The sequence below is a fragment of the Bos grunniens genome, chromosome 10 (assembly GCF_055505025.1).
Source record: "Bos grunniens cultivar Pamir isolate PY7600 chromosome 10, Bosgru_T2T1.0, whole genome shotgun sequence".
Lineage (NCBI taxonomy): Eukaryota > Metazoa > Chordata > Mammalia > Artiodactyla > Bovidae > Bos > Bos grunniens.
The window spans coordinates 18528031-18552614 of NC_141174.1; the positions used below are offsets into that span (position 1 = coordinate 18528031).

The 24584-nt window shown below is 38.5% G+C and overlaps 1 protein-coding gene across 49 annotated transcripts in view; it reads left to right on the forward strand.

The window, feature by feature from the left end:
• The window catches only part of NUMB (NUMB endocytic adaptor protein), a 161808-nt gene that overhangs the window by 29573 nt on the left and 107651 nt on the right, over positions 1 to 24584 (forward strand). For 29 of the 49 annotated variants that reach the window (XM_086319836.1, XM_086319852.1, XM_086319859.1 and 26 more), the window contains exon 2: positions 16838 to 16969. Coding sequence is in view for 13 of the 49 variants with exons in the window: in XM_086319830.1 (XP_086175956.1) it covers positions 17556 to 17597 (42 nt within the window). In the remaining 36 variants the exon portion in view is untranslated. Of the gene's footprint in view, positions 1 to 14202; positions 14246 to 16837; positions 16970 to 17554; positions 17598 to 24584 lie in introns of all 49 variants that reach the window. The other 20 variants (XM_086319835.1, XM_086319875.1, XM_086319881.1 and 17 more) reach the window with 3 other exon arrangements.

Genomic DNA, 24584 nt, shown 5'->3' on the forward strand with positions numbered 1-24584 from the left:
GTCCCAGAGTTCTCTTAGGCTGTCTTTATTTCTTTTCATTCTTTTTTCTGTATTCTGATCTGTGGCAGTGATTTCCACCATTCTGTCTTCCAGGCTATTTATCTATTCTTCTGCCTCAGTTATTCTGCTATTGATTCCTTCTAGTATATTATTCCTCTCTGTCTGTTTGTTCTTTAGTTCTTGTAGGTCTTTGATAAACATTTCTTGCCTCTTCTCAATCTTTACCTCCATTCTTTTCCCAAGATTCTGGATCATCTTCACTATCATTATTCTGAATTCTTTTTCTGGAAGGTTGCCTGTCTCCATTTAGTTTTTTTTCTGAGGTTTTATCACATCCCTTCATTTGGGACATAACTTTCTGCTTTTTCATCACGATTAACTTTCTGAAATAGGATTTTTGCATTAGCCAGTGTGAGACTGTTCTTCTTCTGTCTGCCTTCTGATGGCTGAGGCTAAGAGGCTTGTGTAAGCTTCTTGATGGGAGGGACTGGCTATGGGAAAAACTGGGTCTTGTTTGGTGGGCAGGGCCTTGTTCAGTAAGGCTTTAATCCTGCCTGGGACTCTCTGTGCTTCCTGGACTTGGTTGACTGTCCAACCATCTGCTGTTGGCTGGGATTGCACTCCCTCCCTGGTAGTTGTTTGGCCTGAGGGGACCCAGCCCTGGGGTCTAAGGGCTCTATGTTAGGGTTAATGGTGAACTCCAGGAGGGTTTATGCCAAGGGGGAGCTTCCAGTGCCCCTGCCCCTGTGGTGAGCCCCTGCCAACCCACACCTCCACAGGTGATCCTCCAGAACTAGCAGCTAGTTTTGAATCCATCTCCTGTGGGGTCACTGCTCCTCTCCTTTGGGTCTTGGTGCGTGCTAAATTTTGTTTGTGCCCTCCAAAACTGGAGTCTCTGTTTCTCCCAGTCCTCTGGAAGACCTTTAATCAAATCCCGCAGGCCCTCAAGGCCAGATTCCCTGGGAATTCCTTGTCCGTTTGTCAGATCCCCAGACTGGGAAGCCTAATGTGGGGGTCAGAATCTTCACAGCAGTGTGGGAGCTTCTTTTGTAATACTGTTGTCCAGGCTGTGGGTCACCCACCTGGTGGATATGGGATTTGGTTTTACTGTGAATGTGCCCCTCCTACCATCCCGCTGTGGCTTCTTCTTTCTTTGGATGTGGATTATCTTTTTTTTTGGTGGGTTCCAGTGTCCTCCTGTCGATGGTTGTTCAACAGCGAGGTGCAGTCTTGGTGCTCTCGCATGATGAGATTCCTCTGCCTTTTCTAAACCTAGCTTGTACATCTGGAATTTCTCAGTTCATGTACTGCTGAAGGCTGTCTTGAAGGATTTTGAGCATAACCTTGCTAGCATGTGAAATGAGCACAGTTGTAGGGTAGTTTCAGTATTGTTTGGCATTGCCCTTCTTTGGGACTGGAATGAAAACTGACTTGAGTTTTCCAAATTTGCTGACATACTGAGTGCAGCACTTTAACAGCATCATCTTTTAGGATATTAAATATCAACTGGAATTCCATCACCTCCGCTAGCTTTGTTTGTAATAATCCTTCCTAAGGCCCACTTCAGGTCACACTCCAGGACATCAGCTCTAGGTTAGTGACCACACCATTGTGGCTAAATTCTTAGAATGATACCTAGCATAAAGTCAGTTCTTTATATATGGCAACTATTGTATTTTCAATGAGTCCTAGAATTTCCTGTTGTTTTCTGTGTTTAGGTAGTATGGATAGATAAATAGATGTATGAGCTTGTGTGTGCTAAGTCACTCCAGTTGTGTCCGACTCTCTGTGGCCCTGTGGACTGCAGCCTGCCAAGCTGCTCTATCCATGGGATTCTCCATGCAAGAATACTGGAGTGGGTTGCCGTGCCTTCCTCAAATAGATGTCTACGTGCGCGCGTGTGTATGTATTTATATACATGTGCACTATATATATATCCACACTATTTCGATAGATGTCTATTTATAGTGTGCATATATGTATTGTGTGTGTGTGTATGTGTATTTGTGTATCTATATAGTTATCCCAAAACACTTGTCAGTCATTATTTGAAATTTTAGCAAATGTGTCTGGGGGTTATGGCATATATGGAGGCTTTGAGGTGGGACATTATGTTGTTGTTGTTGTTTTCATTTTTTCTTTACTATTATTAGTATTACTGTTATTTTTCTTTTTTTTACAAACCCTTGTGTCGAGGTGGGTGGAACATTTAAATTGAATTTCAATCTATGTCCTGGAAACCTTGAATTGGAAAATTTTCAGGAGAAATTGGAATTTTTTTTCAATATTGTAAAGTGCTGAGGTGCTGTATTCTTTGTGGTATTCCAGTAATTGATAATTCTTTTAAGCTCTATTGCATGTACTTTACATTAGCTACTAATAAAAAAAAATCAGTGCAGTTTGTGTGGATATCATAAGAAATTATGGACATTGTAATGGAGTGGATTTTAAGTCAGGAAAATGGAGTGTTGAAAGTATACATGAGGGGCTCCCTGGTGTCTCAGTGGTGAGGAGTCCACTTGCCAATGCAGGAGACAGGGTTTGTGGGAAGGTCTCTCATGCTGCGGAGCAGCTGAGCCCACGTGCCACAACTGGTGAGCCTGTTCTCTAGAGCCCTGGAGCCGCAACTGGTGAGCCTGTGTGCCACAGCTGCTTGAAGCTGTGTGCCCTGGATCCCGCTCTGCAACAAGGGCAGCCACCACAGTGAGAAGTCCTCGCGCTGCACCTACAGAGGAGCCCCCGACTTGCTGCCACTAGAGAAAAGCCTGCACAGCGACGAAGACCCAGCACAGCCCAAAATTCGTTAAATAAGTAAATATTCTTAAAAAGTGTACATGAGTGGGGAAGAAGGGTGGTTTTGAGGTAGAGGTTTTGGCTTCAACAACCACAGTTATGCTGAGGTAAAAATCTTCTTTGGGAAAGAGGCACAAAAAAGAGGGATAAAGTATTAGACAAACTTCCAGTTTGTATTTTAGTTTTCATATGCTTGTATATTGTGACCCCTAAAGACTTCACTCTAGTCTGTTAAAGTTTACCCATTAATTCAGAAGCGTAAATTAAAATTTTTTTCTTTTAAAATAGAAATGTCAACTATTCTTGGATGTTGGCTTTGAATTAGTGGAGGAATGAGTCTGATAGCTTACCATCTATTACTGTTTTTAAGGGAATCCTGAATCAATTATTCTGCTGTTTAGAGAGATTGCGCTTGGTAATAAATGATCTTACTTTATTTCTTTGACTGAAATAATATTATAGACACACTACTTCCTTTTTGCTCTTACCTCAAGCCCTGAGTATGCCTTTGCTTTTATTTTTATCTTATATTGTAAACTGCGGTGTGTGTCTAGGTGTTTGGAACCATGAAAGTGTATTACCAAGTAAGAAGCATGGCATAAGGCCATTTAGAATTTTAAAGTTAATCTACCAGTCATGAATAATAAGAACTAATTCAATATGTCATCCCATCAGGTAGTCATTTTCAGGTGAACTTTAGATGTTGAGAGAGTACTGATCCATCCATCTAATGACTACATTTGTGCTACTTTACTTAAGTTGATAAGATCTTAATGGTTATGCATTTCTCCCCAAACTGAAAGGAGTTTTTAAAAATACTTTGTTAACTCTTTAATTGTCAGAAGATCAGTCCTGGATGTTCATTGGAAGGACTGATGTTGAAGCTGAAACTCCAATACTTTGGCCACCTCATGTGAAGAGTTGACTCATTGGAAAAGACGCTGATGCTGGGAAGGATTGGGGGCAGGAGGAGAAGGGGACGCCAGAGGATGAGACGGCTGGAAGCCATCACCAACTCGATGGACATGAGTTTGGGTGAACTCCGGGAGTTGGTGATGGACAGGGAGGCCTGGCGTGCTGCGGTTCATGGGGTCTCAAAGAGTCAGATACGACTGAGCGACTGAACTGAACTGTGGCGGGATTCTTAATTTAAGTAGAGGTTTCATTAGTATTCTGATCCAGAATCTTTCCGATGTGAGGAAATAATTAGACACTATTTATCATGATAATTGCTAAAATTTTACTTCTTTATTATTTTTCTTCTTTTTTCAATGTGAGATGAGACTTTTAACATTTTAAAATTATTGAGAAATAACTGATATCTGTAGTATAAATACAACTGTTTGTCATCTATCAAAGTAGGTAGAAGCTTTATATTGAGCCTTTGCTGTTGACATTTTTGTTGTACTGACTGACAAATTTCCTTTGATCTGTATTGCCCTTTATTGGGCCTTTGTAAAGCAGATAGAGTGAGGGAAAGATCACAGTATTTGAAATCAGAGGATTTAAAGTCCTGTCTCTGTCAGTTTACTTGCTTTTTGACTTTCACCTGTTGAGATTATTCTTTTCAAATTACTTTTAAAGAAAACAATGATATCTGTCTCATAGTATTGCTGTCAATATTAAAATTAAATAAAATGCTTTGTGACCTATATCATAACTCTTAAGAGTGTTACAGGGTGTTTTCCCGTTGTGACGCTTGTTGTATTTTAGCAAAATAGCAATGCTGTGTGCTTAGTCGCTCAGTCATGTCTGGCTCTTTGCGACCCCATGGACTGTAGCCCGCCAGGCTCCTCCGTCCATGGAATTCTCCAGGCAAGAAGACTGGAGTGGGTTGCCATGCCCTCCTCCAGGGGATCTTCCAACCCAGGGATTGAACGTAGGTTTCCCTCATTACTGTCTGAGCCACCAGGGAAGCCCGAAACAGCAATACTGTCCTTAAAGATTTCCATTGTATGGGTGGCATACCAACTTTCGATTTGATGTATCAGTTTTAGTATTATTTAGGGTGAATATCCTTTGGTTTTTGTCTGCCTTTATATTTTCCCTGATGGTAAATTTCTTCACTGTGCAAGGATTCTTCCTTTGCCAAAGTTAGAAATTGGTTAGACTTTATCTTTACATTCAGCTTCATGATGTCATGAAAAATAAGGCCTGTCTAGAGTCTAAACTGGGACCCAGCCTTTCTCGAAGTCACTGGTTCTCAGTGGGGTCAGTACCTGCCCATGTTGTGCTTGGATCTTTGAGGGTGCACTTTTGGTTGTCACAGTGATTAAGGTGGGGTAGGTACAGCATTGGCATTCAGTGAGCAGTAGTCACGAATGCCATACATCCCACAAGATACGAGGCAGTTGTGCATGGATTTTGAACATTTCCCCAGACCTTCTTATGGGTGAAAAACCTGTTTGTACTCATCTGATTCTAATTTGGTTTTACACTTAAACACAAAGTGTTTTTTTGCCTGGCTTTAATAGATACTGAGTTTTCCAGGAATGTAACTACTGAGTAAACGAAGGGCAAATTGTATTTTGTTTTGTTCAGAAACAAGAGTTGTTAACTGTTTTGGAAAATCTTATTATCAGTGGCATTGCTGCTTATGGTATTTGATTTCCCAACACAGATCATTTGTGCCAATCTTCATTTGTAACTGTCATGTTCATGGTATTTCTATGTGTGGGAGCAAGTGTCTATTTCCTTATTAATATGAATTCTAGGATGGTTATATTGGAACATTAATGTATTAAAATATTTTTTAAATTACTTTTTCTCCTCTTATTTTACATCAGGCATTATATTAATTTTTCAAAACCAAAGACAGGTAAGTTACCTACTTGTGTTACATTTCAGATTTATGCTTTCAAAACGAAAAACTTTTGTTTTAGTGGAGTTTCAGGATGGAACCTGTATTTAATGGAAGCCTATGTGCCCTTCCAGGGTGAGAGAGGAGGTCCATGTTGGTTTCATTATTGATGTCTGTTCTTCTCTTTCCTTTTCTTCCTTCTCCCTTCCTTTTCTGTTTTCCTTTCCCCTTATGATCCAAAATTACTGCAGCCATGAACTTAAAAGATGCTTACTCCTTGGAAGGAAAGTTATGAGCAACCTAGACAGCATATTGAAAAGCAGAGACATTACTTTGCCAACAAAGGTCTGTCTAGTCAAGGCTATGGTTTTTCCGGTAGTCATGTATGGATGTGAGAGTTGGACTGTGAAGAAGGCTGAGCGCCGAAGAATTGATGCTTTTGAACTGTGGTGTTGGAGAAGACTCTTGAGAGTCCCTTGGACTGCAAGGAGATCCAACCAGTCCATTCTGAAGGAGATCAGCCCTGGGATTTCTTTGGAAGGAATGATGCTAAAGCTGAAACGCCAATACTTTGGCCACCTCATGTGAAGAGTTGACTCATTGGAAAAGACTCTGATGCTGGGAGGGATTGGGGGCAGGAGGAAAAGGGGACGCCAGAGGATGAGATGGCTGGATGGCATCACCGACTCGATGGAGATCAGTTTGGGTGAACTCCGGGAGTTGGTGATGGACAGGGAGGCCTGGCGTGCTGCGATTCATGGGGTTGCAAAGAGTCGGACACGACTGAGCGACTGAACTGAACTATGATCTACTTGATATATAGATAAGAATATGGTGCTGTATATGTAAATAATAAAGCATATAATAAAATCAATACCTGTGAACCCACCACCCAACTTAAGAGAAAGAACATTAACATTATCAGTGCTGTTGGTATATTTCATTTAGTTTTATTTAACTCTAAAAATGGAACCATTCTGTATGTATATTCTTGTTTGCTTTGGCTAATCAACATTATGTTTTTAAAGATTCATTCTTATGGATATGTGTAATTGTGGTTAATTTTCTCAGACATGTGTGTGAATTGTATGACTGTTACCACGGTGTATCTCTTCTCAAGACGGACTTTTTTTTTTTTTTTCTTCCATTTTGTTGGCATTACAGATCTATTCCTACTTAGGTCTTCAGGTACAAGTATTCTACAGCAGTGAATTTTAAACATTTTTGATGGTGATCAACCCCTGCCCACCTTCACCCACTATTTAGTTCAGTTCAGTCGCTCAGTTGTGTCTGACTCTTTGCGACCCCATGAACCTCAGCACGCCGGGCCTCCCTGTCCATCACTGACTCCTGGAGTTCACTCAAACTCATGTCCATTGAGTCGGTGATGCCATCCAACCATCTCATCCTCTGTCGTCCCCTTCTCCTCTTGCCCTCAATCTTTCCCAGTGTCAAAGTCTTTTCCAGTGAGTCAGCTTTTCGCATGAGGTGGCCAAAGTATTGGAGTTTCAGCTTCAACATCAGTCCTTCCAATGAATACCTAGGGCTGATCTCCTTTAGGATGGACTGGTTGGATCTCCTTGCTGTCCAAGGGACTCTCAAGAGTCTTCTCCAATACCACAGTTCAAAAGCATCAATTCTTTGGCGCTCAGCTTTCTTCACAGTCCAACTCTCACATCCATACATGACCACTGGAAAAACCATAGCCTTGACTAGATGGACCTTTGTTGGCAAAGTAATGTCTCTGCTTTTTAATATCCTGTCTAGGTTGGTCATAACTTTCCTTCCAAGGAGTAAACGTCTTTTAATTTCATGGCTGCAGTCACCATCTGCAGTGATTTTGGAGCCCCCAAGAATAAAGTCTGACACTGTTTCCACTGTTTCCCCATCTATTTGCCGTGAAATGATCCACCCACTATTACACAGACAGAAAAATGAGAATCAGTATTCACCCATATTACATGTGATGCATTCCTGTTTTTCTCTTTTTTTCTCTTTATGTTCTGACTGTGCCCTAGATGACTTCACAGTTTAGGGTCTTTGACTTGGTTTCCTTTGGAGAACGGGTGTGTTGATCTGGCTTTTCTGTACTGATAGAGTGTTTCAGGGATAGCATTTCATGAGGTGAGAGTGCAGCTGGCTAAGCAGGAGGACTGTTCCACACCTGGAAACATCTGGCTCTTGGGCTCTATAAAGTTTCAGCTAGCACTAAATTTGGATTTAGCCCTTAAGTACCTGCTACTCCTTGATGAAATGAATTCCTTAGGTATGCCTTAACTAAATATTTTGAGTTATTCCAGTGTTAGACCATTCTCTGAGGATGCAAGGAGCTGGGTTGCTTTTGGCTTTCTATTCTTGATATTTACTGTGATGTCAGACTTGGCTCCCCCTATTGCTTATCTTAACCATAAACTGTATATTCTTTAAGGCTCAGATCTTAGTAGTTGATTCTTCAGTTTTCTGGTGGCTTGCTAGTGCATATTCAGATACTTCATGTATTTCCTCTTTCTTAAAGTCTTCATTCTGTTTGCAGACTAAATAGCTAGCATTTTTTTTCACTGAAGAGGAAAAGAGTTAATTTACATGGGAATTTATTTGACTTTAATCTTAAGTAATTATAAAGTTAAGCAGAGAACTACATGTTTTAACTCTGATTTAGTGTTTATAGTTATTTAGAATTATTAGAATTGTAACTTACAGAGCTATGCTTTGAATCTCAGAGGGAGAATATTTGCACTTGGTACTGTTCTTGATGACTCTTAACAGGAGTAACCAAGGTACTGTTGTGTGTATATATATAGTTTTAGCTAGCACTAAAACTGTGTGTATATATAGTTTTAAATCTTGTTTTTATGACTGTAGGACTCAAAAATATTAAATAGGCATTGTATTCATTCCAGTCTAGAAGTTGTGTATGGTTTGCATTATTGTTTTTTGTAGCAAAATATATGTAACATAAAATTTACTTTTTCAACCATTTTTAAATATACAGTTCAGTGGCATTCAGTATATTCACATGATTGTGCAACTATCCCCACCATCCGTCTCCAGAACTTGAACTTTCCAAAATGAAGCTGTGTACCTATTCAGGGTTAACTTTCTTTGCTGCTCTCCCCTCAGCCCATAGCAACCTCCATTTTGCTCTCTGTCTCTAGGAATATGACTACTCTGAGTATCTACTGGCCACCTGGATTGTTTCCATTTTTTGGCTGTTGTGATTAACGCTACTATGTACATTGGTGTACAGATATCTGTGTGAGTCCTGCTTTCAGTTCTTTTAGGTATACGCTCAGTAATGGAATTGCTGGATCGCATGGTAATTCTGTGTTTAATTTTTTGGGGGGAATGAATATACATTTTACTGGTTTTCTTTTGCATCTGTATTATAGATATATTTTTAATAAATAATTACAGGTCTGTTTCTATAATTTTCCAGTGGCTGCATAGGGTTCCAGACTATGGCTATGTCTTGGTTTATTTGTCGATGTTTCTATCATTAACAATTCTTGCTATAATAAACACTATTCTGGTTCATTTATTCATCAGATATTTAGTGAACACCTGCATATGCTCGGCATGTGTAATGACTTTTGTACAGACATATTTGCACACATCCATTTACTTAGGATCAAGTTTTTAGAAATGAGACTGTTGGGTCAAAGGATGGGCATATTTTAAAATATGATTATTTTCCTGAAAGTTTTTATAAACTATTTAAAAATATAGTCCCAAATAATGAATAGGAATGTCAGATTCCCCATGCTTTATGAAATACTGGGTATTATTTATCTTTTTAGTATTTGTTAATCTGAGATGATAGTAATTTGCATCTCTTTGGTCACTACTTGTGAAGTAGAACATCTTGTGCTTACAGTTTTGTTTCTTCTTTTGTCAGTTGTGTATTCATGTATTTCTGCTCCTAGCTTTTTCTTATTAACTTGTTAACTTATTAACTTTTTCTTATTAACTTGTATACTGCTGCTACTGCTGCTAAGTCACTTCAGTCGTGTCCAACTTTGTGTGACCCCATAGATGGCAGCCCACCAAGCTCCCCCGTCCCTGGGACTCGCCAGGCAAGAACACTAGAGTGGGTTGCCATTTCCTTCTCCAATGCAGGAAAGTGAAAGTGAAGTTGCTCAGTCGTATCCGACTCATAGCGACCCTATGGACCGCAGCCTACCAGGCTCCTCCGTCCATGGGATTTTCCAGGCAGGAGTACTGGAGTGGGGTGCCATATATATATTGTTTTATATTATAGGTATTTCCCCCAATTTTTTTTTCTTCATAATTTCTTTTGCAGTGTAGCTGCTTTACTTTTTATAGTAAGTTTTATTAGTCCTTTACAATTTCTGTTTGGTTTCTTTTTTCTGGTGGTCGTGGCCCACCCTGATTTAAGTCTGTGTGTGTGTATGGGTGTGTGTGTGTGTATGTTTGTATGTTTGTAAGGGAGTGATTTATAGAAAAACTTTCTTAAAATAGAAATCTTTGCATGAAGTGATCTGTTTTGAATTAAATCTGACATTGAAAGTAGTTTGGGAAAATGAAATGTAAAAGGCAGGTGATGAATCAAAAGTTTAACTTTTTTTTTTTAAATGAAAATCTTCATAAAGATTGATGAAAACATTTCCAAACCAATACTTACTTGCCATAGAAAACAAGTACATATTGAACCTAATTTACTTTTTATTGATCTCTTAAGGATTCAGGGGATATTTACTTGTTAATTTAGATATGTAGGCTATAGTAGATTGGAGAAATGGTACATTAACTTCAGGAGATATTCCACAGATTTTTACTTGTTCTCAAAATTTCTTTCATTATGTGTCATTAGAGGTTGCTGAAGAGGATGCTGCTTCGGTTGGTATTTTTCTTTGTCTTTGTAACTGCTTTTGCCTATATCTCATTCCTTGAAACCTTTGATTACTTTAATCCTGATCTTTTCTGTATCTTTTTGCTATATCTGGTTCCTGATTGTTTTTAATCTTTTCAATACCTTTATTCTTTTGTTTCTATTCTTGATTTCAACACGAGCTTTATAAGGATTGAAAGAACTTAGTCATACCATGTAGTCTTTAATTTTTATATACAGATTCTTTCCAGCATTGTGTACATTTTAAGCTCCAAGTGCACAACTCTTCTGGACATTTGAGTTTGCTGACTACCTGGATGTTAGTGGAGGATGTATATGTAGAGCAAGTATTACAGTTATTTGACCTATAATATAATAATGAAGAGTGAAATATAATAATGGAGAGTGGAAAAGCTGGCTTAAAACTCAGCATTCACAAAACTAAGATCATGCATCTTGTCCCATCACTTCATGGCAAATGGAAGGGGAAAAAGTAGAATCAGTGACAGATTTTTCTCTTCTTGGGCTCCAAAATCACTGTGGATGGTGACTGCAGCCATGAAATAGAAGATACTTGCTTCTCGGAAGAAAAACAGTGCCAAACCTAGACAGCATAGTAAAAAGCAAAGACATCACTTTGCTGACAAAGGTCTGTATAGTCAAAGCTATGGCTTTTCCAGTAGTCATGTATGGATATGAGAGTTGGACCATAAAAAAGCCTGAGTGCTGAAGAATTGATGCTTTCAAATTGGTGCTAAAGAAGACTCTTGAGAGTCCCTTGGACTTCAAGGAGATCAAACCAGTCAGTCCTAAAGGAAATCAACCCTGAATATTCATTGGAAGGACTTAGGCTAAAGCTGAAGCTCTAATACTTTGACCACCTGATGGGAAGAGCCAACTCGTTGGAAAAGACCCTGATGCTGGGAAATATTGAAGGCAAAAGGAGAAAAGGGCAGCAGAGGATGAGATAGTTAGATAGCATCACCAACTCAATGGACATGAATTTGAGCAAGCTCCAGGTTATAGTGGAGGACAGGGATGTCTAGCTTGCTGCAGTCCATGAGGTCACAAAGAGTTGGATACAACTTAGCCACTGAACAACAACAAATAATAATGAAATAAAATCATACTTAAAATGATTTGATGAAAATGTTGAGCCTTATGAACTTAATCATGAATCTGTCTTGTGACCTTGATCAAATCCTTTAAAGTGGTATAGTTTTCATTTTGCAAATTTGGATGGTTTCTTATTTTAGCTTTCTTTGCCTTAGAGTTTTGCTTGCATAGCAAATGCAAGAGCCAAAGAGTTAAGAGTTCGAGGACTTTAGGGAACATCTGCTGTCTAATTTGTTCTCTCTACAAATATTTACCTGGCACTGTCTTGGTTTTGAGGATACAGTGAAGTCCCTGTCTTCATGGAGTTTACAATCTTTTATGAAACGAAGGTTATACAGAACTCTGTGATCTTATTTAAAGAGTCCTCATTTCATTTTAGTGGGTTTTAACATGCTTAAAAGAAAAAGGATTTGGTCCCTTATATGCCAGATAGGAAATGAGAAACTTGTAAAGCAGGAGGAAGAAATCCTAAAAGAGTGAACAAGGACAGTGCCTCTCAAATTTTTCTGTGTGTATGAATCACATGAGGATCTTGTTAAATTGCAGATTCTGAACCAATAGGTCCAACGTCCTGGGATTTTGCATTTCTAACAAACTTCTGGATGCTGCTCCTGGTACCAGTCTATGAACCACAGTTTGAGTAGCAAGGAATTAGTATTTCATTAAGAGAAAAGAAGAATAATCTGTTAACCTTTTTGAGAGGAGGGATTTGGGGCCATGCAGCATAGGCTTGGAGTTGTGAGCAACACATCACTCAGAACTTGACCTTGGTGAAATGGAATTATAAGAGCTATTAATTTCATATATAAAGAGGGGGTATTGAGGAGGTAGTCAACATCTGTTTTTTTTGGATGGCATCTAGAACTAAGGCTGGATGGTCTTAAAGGGTCTGAAACCTTTGAAAAGATATTAGGAGGTGAAAGACATGAGGATCTTCAGGTATGATAAAAATAACTAGTCAGATAATTTATGAGTGAAGTATTGACTAGGAGGACTTAGTTTGTAATTGGGAAGATTTTCTCTCCTCTTTTACTTATTCTAACTGGCATAGTGATTCTAGTTTTTAAAAAAAGGTAAATGCTGGTTCTTGTTTTTTAATATGTATATGTATTTTTTCCTATAGGCACCTTCTGTGTGGAAAGTATGTCAAATTTCTTTGTTACAGGTCTGAATAAAACTTAAGTGTGCTTGAGTTGCCCTTTTCTGATCTGTTCCTCTAGTATCAGCTACTTGGAACATAAATAACCTAGGAGTTCATTTATCTTCATAGAATTAGCAGAAGACTCTTAATCTTGGAGGTGGTGTAAAATGCTCAGTGGATATCAAACATTTACCCATAGGAAAAAATTTGGCAAGCCAGATCTTTGAACCAGCAGCCTTATATTTAGTTCTGTGAATTCACAATGCTAGTGTTTCCAATTATGTTTTTTACATTTTCCCCCATTCTTGTACTGTTTTAGAAGTAATATATATTCATATATCCTCTTTAATAAACACCTAATTTGTTACAGACTGAAGATGTTGGGAAATTACTGCTAACACCCATAATTTATTATGGCTTCTGTCATTGTAATATTGATTTCCTTTGAAAACAGGTATATATGGCAAGGAGACTTAGTTATTGTTTGTTATATAGGCAGAAAGATGTGAAATGTAATCATGGATTCAGGTCAGTTCATTTCAGTCGCTCAGTCATGTCCGACTCTTTGCGACCCCATGAACTGCAGCATACCAGGCCTCCCTGTCCATCACCAACTCCCGGAGTTCACTCAGACTCATGTCCATCGAGTCAGTGATGCCATCCAGCCATCTCATCCTCTGTCGTCCCCTTCTCCTCCTGCCCCCAATCCCTCCCAGCATCAGAGTCGAATGAGTCAACTCTTTGCATGAGGTGGCCAAAGTATTAGAGTTTCAGCTTTAGCATCATTTTTTCCAAAGAAATCCCAGGGCTGATCTCCTTCAGAATGGACTGGTTGGGTCTCCATGCAGTCCAAGGGACTCTCAAGAGTCTTCTCCAACACCACAGTTCAAAAGCATCAATTCTTGGGCGCTCAGCTTCACAGTCCAACTCTCACATCCATACATGACCACAGAAAAACCATAGCCTTGACTAGACGGACCTTTGTTGGCAAAGTAATGTCTCTGCTTTTGAATATGCTATCTAGGTTGCTCATAACTTTCCTTCCAAGGAGTAAGCGTCTTTTCATTTCATGGCTGCAGTCACCATCTGTAGTGATTTGGGAGCCCAGAAAAATAAAGTCTGACACAGTTTCCACTGTTTTCCCATCTATTTCCCATGAAGTGGCTGAGATAAATCTCCATGTTCCTTTAATTGTATTAGTTCATCATGATCAAATGAACTACATGTAAAGTGTTTTTAGTAGTTACGTACCCAGTCAATTTCTGGCATATTTAAAAAGCATTTGCTGCACCTATTGTTATTTTGGTATTTAGTTCTTTTTTAACATAATTGTTAAAACTGAAAGTAAAACATCAAAAGCATTATAGTCTGTTCTAGAATCAGGCTAAGGAAAAAATGAAGTAAAACACATTGTATGCTAAAAATATATTATGCAACTTACATCTGAAATTGTTTTGTTAGAGCATGTATTGAAAATGAATTTCAACTCTCCTTATTCTGTAGGTTTTTTATAATGTGATTATCTGAAAGTGGATGTCCATATAAAGTAAGTTTCCAATGTCTTCCAATTTTTAACTCAATTTAACTTTAGAACCATACTCTGCTGCTGCTGCTGCTGCTGCTGCTAAGTCGCTTCAGTTGTGTCCGACTCTGTGCAACCCCATAGACAGCAGCCCACCAGACTCCTCTGTCCCTGGGATTCTCCAGGCAAGAACACTGGAGTGGGTTGCCATTTCCTTCTCCAGTGCATGAAAGTGAAAAGTGAAAGTGAAGTTGCTCAGTCATGTCTGACTCTTCATGACCCCATGGTCTGCAGCCTACCAGGCTCCTCCGTCCATGGGATTTTCCAGGCAAGAGTACTGAAGTGGGTTGCCATTGCCTTCTCTGTTAGAACCATATAAGCCTTTCCTATATATTCTGAAAACTCAATGTAGTAATACCTGGAAATGTAATTGAAATATAAAATAAATGAAAAAATAATGTAAATGTAAAGTAAATGAGAAAGAAATTACAGATAAGCTTAACATTGAAATAATTTAAAAGAAAAAAAGGACATGTCTTGTTAATTTACATTACTGCACTGGTGTATGGGGCTTTTGAGGTCAGGGACTGTGTTATATGTATTTGTGTTTAGCACACATACTAAAGGACTCTTTGTTTAGTGTTTTTTTTTTGTTTTGTTTTGTTTGTGTTTTTAAGAGTCATTAGAGCAAATGTTCCTAGTTCTGCTAAAAATCTGTTTTGTTTTTTCTTTATTTAGTTGAAGAAAAATATGAAAGAGTTGTCTGGGGTCATGCAGCCTATTTTTTTTTTTTAATATCAATCCTGCTTAGTAGTTTTGTGATGTTGAAAGTAACTTCTCTATACCTTAGTTTTTCTAGTTATAAAATTATAATATTAATAGTCCATTTCATAAGCATTGTTATCAGGATTAAGTGAGATAATTCATGGAAAATGTTTTGAAGAGTTTTTGGTAAATAAGTACTTTCAAGAATATTTTTTAAAAAAAGAATATTAATTGCTGCTAGTCTTTTTATTCAGGAACACCACTCTTGGGATTGTCGATGGTGAATTTATTTTGCTTTTCAAAAGAGGCATATGTATCCAGGTTCCAATATCATAGGTTTGGGTGATTAATATACACACTTAAAATTATTTTTGAATAAAAAATCTTAAGAATTTTTACTTTCAAGGTACTATAACTTTAATTCCTATGGGGAAAAAAGAGAGAATTCATGCATTTAATAAGTCATTTTTTCTTTATAAACTATTTGATACCTGTTCTTTACAAGGCATTGTACCATGTGCTAGAAATGTAAAATGGAGCAAACTTGGTATGTCCTTCTGTTGTCTAGAGGCTGGTAGAGAAAGGTACCACTGAGCATAAATCGGTGTTGAAATAATTCCTTTTGTGCCAGATCATTTTATTAAGCCAAACTTTTGGGTGGATTGACTCTTTGCCTTTAATATCATTTGTCATAGGTGCAAAACCTCTATTTGAAGACTTAACTCATTAAATTGTATCTGAAGTTTATGTGTTGATTTCCCTGTTACATTGGGAGATTTTTTTAGGGCAGAGATTAGTCTGAAATATTTCTAGGGCTCCTCAGCCACTGGTAGAGTACTCGTCATATATTAGGTATATAATATTAGTTGAGTAATGAATGAATATTTAGAATGTTAGAAGTAAAAGGAATTTGATTCACGTAAATAATATTAGACACTAGAATTTCTAAAAATTTTAGATCATTTACGTAGGGTTATAACTTTTGATTTTGACTCTAGGGTATTTAAAACACAACTAGTACTGTCTATCACATCATCTTATAAAAGAAGCCATTTTAACACCAAAATAGTAGGAAGGACGGTTTCATAGTAGCACAGTTTGGTAACTTTAAACTCATATTTTGGTCATGGCTGGCACCTATTCAAGAAATGCAGTCCTCTCCTTTTAGAGGTGATGTATCTTAGAGAAGTATCTTAAGTTCTTACAGCAAGGCAGAATGATCAGTGAACTTAAAATCCAGGTCTTCTGACTCTCAGCCCCAAATTTTGATCCTGTCCCCTCAATCTTCATCACATGATGAGATTCAATTCAGTTCAGTTCAGTTACTCAGTCATGTCCGATTCTTTGCAACCCCATGGACTGCAGCATGCCAGGCTTCCCTGTCCATCACCAACTCCCGGAGCTTGCTCAAACTCATGTCCATCAAGTCATTGATGCCGTTGAACCATCTCAACCTTTGATGCCATCGAACCATTTCATCCTCTGTCACCTCCTTCTCCTCCTGCCTTCAATCTTTCCCAGGATCAGGGTCTTTTCCAGTGAGTCAGTTCTTTGCATCAGGTGGCCAAAGTATTGGCCAAAGTATTGGATCTTCAGCTTCTGTATCAGTCCTTCCAATGGATATTCAGGACTGGCACAGACAATTTGTGTCTTCACTAAAATCTTGTAATTGTTAAGAAGCAGAGCCGGATTAAATCCGTATTACCCAAATCCATTTTAGTGAAATCTGTGGATTCACTTCTGTGTAATCTTAACCTCCTCTAACAGCCCCTGTTCAGTTGTAGAGATGGAATTATAAGTGATTTTAAAAAGACATCTATATTTAGCGTTTTCTTTGTTTGAAAATTTCAGAATTGGGGCTTAAGCAGCTTCTTTGAAGGAAGAAGGCCAGTGCAGCTGCTGTTATAACCCAAGATCTTGATCCACATCCACAGATTGGAATACTGGTGGGCCAGCAATCCTCAGACACCTCACTCAGGACAGGTAAGTGAAAGAGAGAATCAGGATAAGAAAAGTAGGATGAATGCTAATAGTCTTCCTTCCTATTTCTTATTAGATGCAAGCAACTGACTGCCTTTAAGAATTTAACCCTTTAAGCTGGTTAAAAACAAAGCATTTGAAATCTTATTTGGTTGGGGCAAAGGATTTTCAAGCTTGTAAAATATGTGTCAAATGTTACCTGTGGTGAAATTTAGGATAATTAAAGTTTTTTTTCTTTCTTGTTTTGTACATTTTCCAGGTTGTATTTATGAACTTGTATTATTTATTTATTGTTGTGTAACAAACCACTCAAAACTTAGTGGTTTTAGACCTATCAGTCATTTATTTTGCTTGTGTATCTGTAATTTGGGTAAGGCTCACTTGGTGGGGACAGCTTGTCTGTTAACAAGTGGAATGAGGTGGGGCTGCTGGAGGAAAGGGGGTAGCTCATTCTCCTGAGCTGTAATCATTTGAAGGCTTGCTCACTGTTGTGTCTGGTGGTTAATACAGGCTGTTGGTAGGGGCCTGGGCTGTAGGCCAGAACACCTATGTATGACCTCCGTTTTTCACTTTTTGGTTTCCTTACAGCATGTTGGCTGGGTTCCAAGAGAGAGCATCCCAAAAGAGCAAGGTGAAGTTGTTTGGCATATTTGACTTAGTTTTTGGAAGTCACATACTGTTATTTTGCTCTCTTCTATTGATTGAGGTAGTCATGAAGGTCTCCCCAGGTTCATAGGAGTATAGAACCCTACCACTTGAAGGGAAGAGTATCAGCATAAGATTATAAGAGCATATGGCATGGAATCTGCCATTGTAGCCATTTTTGAACTATGTGATTTGCCACGATTTGCATTACTTTTAAGATAAAGAATATAAACATGGGTGTAATAAATGAAAAAGATGAATATTTGGATGAATGTGCATCCAAAAAAAAGATGAATATTCCTGGAGAAGGAAATGGCAATCTACTCCAGTACTATTGCCTGGAAAATCCTGTGGACAGAGGAGCTTGGTAGGCTATAGTCCATGGGGTCACAAAGAGTCGGACATGACTGAGCGACTTTTTTTTTTTTTTATGGTGTATGAGTCCAATAAGAATTTTGTGTGCTCTCATTTACTGAGATATACTGAAAATAAGATGCCTAAACAGGAAGAAGTAAAATCAATTTTGAGTTTTATTTCATATCAACAAAGCATGTTGCTATAATCAAAAGTAGAGACAAAACTTTATAAACAAGATGAAAAATAAGATTTGTAGTTAGGTTTTTTTGTTTCTAGAAAATGCTAGTTGTTTTTGTTCAAAATCTACTTGGGTGTTTTTTTTTCTTGTTTATTTTAATAATTTGAGAATTATTTGGGAAACTGGTTTCTAATATAGTAGATGTGAAATGTTTAACAAAAGTATTTAAAATTTGTGGCAGGGAAGTGATTGTCATAGCATAGAATTGACCATATTAATCTTTTTTCTTTTTTTGGTTGCATGTAGTACTTTCGCCTAGAAAATCCCATGGACGGAGGAGCCTGGTAGGCTGCAGTCCATGGGGTCGCTAGAGTCGGACACGACTGAGCGACTTCACTTTCACTTTCATGCATTGGAGAAGGAAATGGCAACCCACTCCAGTGTTCTTGCCTGGAGAATCCCAGGGACGGGGAAGCCTGGTGGGCTGCCGTCTGTGGGGTCGCACAGAGTGGGACATGACTGAAGCGACTTAGTAGTAGTAGTATATGGGATCTTGGTTCGTTGACCAAAGCTTGAACCCTTGCCCTTTTCATTGAAAATATGGAGACTTAACCACTGGACTGCCACAGAAGTGGCATCATTCTTTAAGTGTACAGTTCAGTGGTACTAAATATGTTCACACTATTTTGCCAACAATCTCCTAAATCTTGCAGAACTCTAAATCTTGCAAAATTGAAATTCTACCCAATAAACACCTCCCTATTCCCCTCTCCCTTTAGCCCCTGGCAACCTACATTCTATATTCTGTGTATAAATTTGATCACTCTAGGTACCTCATGTAAATGGAATTGTATACTCTTTATCTTATTGTGACTGGCTTATTTCACTTAGCATGGTGTCCTTGAGGATCGTACATGTAGCATGTATCAGTGTCTTTCATTTTAAGGCTGAATAACATTCCATTGTTTGTATATAGTACATTTTATTTATCCATTCATCCTTTGTTGGACCCTTGGATTGCTTCCACCTTTAGGCTATTGTAAATAATGCTGTTATGAGTATTGGTATACAAATATCTCTTTGAGGCCATGCTTTCAGTTCTTTTGTGTGTATACCCAAAAGTGGAATTGTGTTACTTTGTTTAAATTTTGAGGAGCTGCCATACTACTTCCATAGCTGCTGCACCATTTTACATTTTCACAATGTAAAACAATAGAGAAAGGTTCCAGTTTCTCCACATCCTCACCAACTCTTGTTTGTTTTTCAGTAATGGTCTTTCTAATGGGTCTGAGATGGTATCTCATCATGGCTTTGATTTGTATTTTTCTAATGATTAGTGATATTGAGCCATCTGAGCATCTTTTCACATGCTTGTTGACTTTTACACAAATACAGTTTCTTTGGAGAATATCTGTTCAAGTCCTTCACCTTTTTTCTAATCAAATTGTTTGTTTTTTTGTTGTTGAATTGTTGAAGCTCTAGATGTTAACTGCTTATCACATAAAAAGATTTGCATTCTCACTATCACTGTCTTATATTTAGGTCTCAGTGGTGTCTTTCAACTATCAGATAGGCCCCCAACCAGCCTTTTTTCTTCCAACTTTCTTTTCTAGTCTGTTAGGAAGTTACTTTGCATAGATACCTGCATTACTTTTTACATTACAGTAGATGCTTACCTCATTTTACTGTGCTCTGCAGATACTACATTTTTTACAAATTTAAAGTTTGTGGCAACCCTGCATGGAACAAGTCTGTTTATGCCATTTTTCCAACAGCATTTGCTTACCTCATGTCTCTGTGTCACATTTTGGTAATTCTCACACTATTTTAGACATTTTCATTTTCATTATATTTGTTATGGTGTTCTGTGATCAGTGATCTTTGGTGTTATTGTTGCAAAAGATTATGACTCTGAAGGCTCAGATGGTGATTAATATTATTCTTAAATTAAGGTATGTACATTGTTTTCTTAGACATAATGCTCTAAATATTTAGACTATAGTGTAAGCATGACTTTGCCCCAGTTTTATTGAGACATCATTTAAGTGCTGTACTGTGCTTAGCATGTCCGACTCTTTGCAACCCCATGGACTGTAGCCTACTAGGCTCCTCTGTCCATGGGGATCTTCCAGGCAAGAATACTGGAGTGGGTTGCCATGCACTCCTCCAGGGGATCTTCCCAGCCTAGGGATGGAACTCGGGTCTCCTGCCTTGCAGAATTCTTTACCATCTGAGCCACCAGGAAGTACAGCAGTGTACAAGTTTAAGGTATACAGCATAATGATTTGACTCATACATCACAAAGTGATTATCACAGTAAATTTGTTGTTGTTCAGTCACTGAGTCATATCCGCCTCTTTTCCATCCCATGAATTGCAGCACACCAGGCTTCCCTGCCCTTCACTATCTCCTAGAGCTGCTCAAACTCATTTCCATTGAGTCAGTGATGCCATCTGACCATTTCATCCTCTGTCTCCCCTTTCTCCTCTCAGTGGACAGTGGCTCAGACGGTAAAGTGTCTTCCTACAATGTGGGAGACCCGGGTTCAATCCCTGGGTCGGGAAGATCTCCTGGAGAAGGAAATGGCAACCCACTCCAGTATTCTTGCCTGGAAAATCCCATGGACAGAGGAAACTGGTAGGCTACAGTCCATGGGGTCGCAAAGAGTTGGACACGACTGAGCGACTTCACTTTCTTTCTTTCTCCTCTCAGTGAAACTTATCTGTCATCTCATATTATAACAAAAGGAAAAACTCCAGTCCTCCAGGCTCCTCTGTCCATGGGGATTCTCCAGGCAAGAATACTGGAGTGGGTTGCTATGCCCTCCTCCAGGGGATCTTCCCAGCCCAGGGATCGAACCCAGGCCTCCTGCATTACAGGTGGATTCTTTACCAACTGAACCTCCAGGGAAGCTCATAGTAAAATTAAAAGAAAAAAATTTTTCCTTGTGACAAGAACTCTTAGGATTTACCCTCTTAACTTTCATTTATGACATACAGCCGTATTCATTATATTTATCATGTTGTACATTATATCCCTCGTACATAGTTATAACTGAAAGTTTGTACCTTTTGATTGCCTTCATGTAATTCTCCCCTTCTCCACTCTCCTCCCTCTGGTAAACACAAATTTGATCTTTTTTTCTATAAGTTTTGTTTTTGATGTGTAGTTGACATACAGTCTCCAAAATTCAATTTTAGAATATCTTCATTTCCATTCCCCCCGCCAAATTCCTTGTACATGTTTGCAGTGAATTCTTGTACCAAAAGAATGTCCAGCCTCAGGTAGTCAGTAATCTACTTTGTATTTTAAAAATTTGCTTTTTCTGGAGATTTCACGTAGTTGGAATCATACAATATGTGATCTCGTGTCTGGCCTTTTTCACTTAGCTTAATTTTTTTTTAAACTTTTTTTTTAATGTGGACCATTTTTAAAGTCTTTATTGAATTTGTTACAGTATTATTTCTGTTGTTGATGTTCTGGTTTTTTGGCTGTGGTGAGGCATATGGAATTTAGCTCCTTGATCAGGGATCGAGCTCATACCCCTGCGTTGGAAGATGAAGTCTTAACCACTGGACTGCCAGGGATGTCCCTAGCTTAATGTTTTTGAGGTTCATATTGTAGCATGTATCAGGCAGCATTGTTCCTTTTTATTATTGAATAGTATTCCATTGTATGGCGATACCACATTAAAAAAATTCACTCATTGTTTGATAGACCTTTGGATTGTTTCTCCTTTTTGACTGTTACTATATTTGTGTTATTATATTTATCATCTCATGCTTTAAACCTTTTTTACTTATGTGATTAATATGTGACTATAGTATTATCCAGATATAGTATAAATGCACACACATTGAAGGATACGCTAAAAATATTTTAGTAATGGGGTACAGGATCAAAAAAATTTGGAGGTCACTGTTCTAGTCCAGAACAGTCAGAAAACAGAAGGTAACCAGAATTATCCTAAGTCACAGGTCTGATTTACCACTCATAATTATACCCTACTGCTTGTGAAATAAATTTCTAAATGTGGTATTTAAGGAGCCCTACCTTATGGGCCTAAACTCTTAACTGTTTTCTAGCTACCACTTCAGTTTTACAGCACACTACTTCCTTTTAGATTATTTTCACCAAATTCCTTGAAGTTCTTTCAATACATTCTGCCTTTGAGCTTTTGCCAGCTATTCCCTTTGCCTAGAATGCTGTTTCCTGCCCACCTTAGCCTCTTGGGAGTACTATGATACATTATTTAAATTCCAGATAAATTGCCTCTTTGAATTGCTCCATGGCTCACCCAAGCCAGTTTAGCCACTTCATCTTCTGTGATACCTCTGTATGTAGTATCTACCTTTATTATAGCAACTCTCAAACTAAATTGCAATTATGTATTAGTATATCTGCATCCTTCACTGGACTGCTGTGTCCTTGAGGACAAGGAATAGGCCTGTTCATCCAATATGTGTTGAATAAATGAATGAGTAGTAGCCTCATGGGGGAGTCCCTTGCATGGTCCTGAAAGTACCTTGTTAAATTCTGTGCTAGGGTACCTCACTTGCCTCATCCTAGTTTAGACGCTATGGTGGTGGTTTAGTCACAAAGTTGTGTCTGACTTTTGTGACCCCATGGACTATAGCCCGCCCGCCAGGCTCCTCTTTTCATGGGATTTCCCAGGCAAGAAAACTAGAGTGGGTTGTCATTTCCTTCTCCAGGGGAATCTCTTTCTGACCCAGGGATCAAACCCAGGTCTCCTGCATTGCAGGCAGATTCTTTACCATCTGAGCCACCAGGGAAGACCTGTTAAGTAGGTTAGGTTAAATTTTTTCTTTTTAAAAATGTGTATTTGGGTACTCTCCCACGCCCTTAATACGATTGTCCTAAATCCAGAGACTATCAAGATTTGGATAATTACTTGTTAGATGCAGAATTTTTTTTCTGTTTTTGGTGGCCCCCTGAGGCTTGTGGAATCTTAGTTCCATGACCAGGGGTTGAACCTATGCCATGCTGTGTTAGTGCCAAGTCGTAACCATTGGACTGCCAGGGAATTCCCATAATTTTCTAATTTTATCATTTTTGGAATCATTTAGAAATCTAGCTTCCCTCCGTATTTTCTAAATTAAGCCTTGTGTTTTTAAAAAAAAAAAAAAAAGTAACACCACACCATCTATCTAGTGGAGATGCAGAGTTTTGCATTTTCAAAAGGGTCATTAATTTAGTTGGAAAGGATAGTAGCAGTTGTTAATGGAAAGGTTTCAGGACAATCAAGGTGATATGTTGAGATTTCTGCCATAAGTAGTGTTTATTTCTTCAAAAGGCCTTCAGATAGTTTGATCTTAAGCACAGAGAAAGAAGGCTCTTGATACTGAATCATTTTAGGAATTAAAGATTTTCATTAGTAAGCAGAGTGAATGATATCAGAATTCCTATGTAGAGCAGGACAACTGTGGTTTGGAGAAGCTGAAAAAGAACTTTTCTCAGTGGTTGTGCCAGTGGTGAAATGATAACAATACCAACTGCTGTTTATATTTATTTGTGTACCGGATGCTATGTTAAGCCATGTATATTTTCTCCTTTAATCTGGATGAGGTAGATGGTTTTACAGTTGAGGAGACTGAAGCCTAGACTGATAAAATGACTTTGAAAGCCAGAAGGAGAATTTAAATCCAGGATTAATTCCAAAGAGTGGATGCTCTTTCCACAGCACATAGTACTGATTTCGGTGTCTTTTACTATCTTATTTTTTAGGCCAAAGGATAGATGTTAAATTGGATACCGGGAAGGTAGAATGGAAAGTTGATTTTATAATCACCTTCTATTCTTGTTTTATAGTATGGCATTGTTGTATATAGATAAGAAATTTGAGGGCCAGCCCACTCCAGTATTCTTGCCTGGAGAATCCCATGGATGGAGGAGCCTGGTGGGCTACAGTCCATGGGGTCGCAAAGAGTCGGACCAGACTGAGCGACTTCGCTTTCACTTTGGGCTTCCCTTGTAGCTCAGTTGGTAAAGAATCTGCCTGCAGTGCAGGAGACCCGGGTTCGATTCCTGGGTTGGGAAGACCCCCTGGAGAAGGAAATGGCGACCCACTCCAGTATCCTTGCCTGGAAAATTTCATGGACTGAGGAGCCTGGTGGCCTGCAGTCCATGGGGTTGCAAAGAGTCGTGCACAACTGAGCTACTAATACTTACTTACAGTAACTGATAGCATTACAGCTGTTTGTTTGAAGTTGAATGTGGTTATTACAATTTCAAGGTAATCCCATTTTAAAGGATCAGTTTTAATTGTTTTATCCTTACAAGTTATAACTAAATTCCCTTGTGTTCTATTTGCCTGACTTTGGGGGAACTGAATTTTAATGTTATTTCTTTTAAAAGAAACTTTTATAAGAGAAGGATTAAGGAAATGTCTCTTTCCATGTTACATGTTTCTTCATTTTT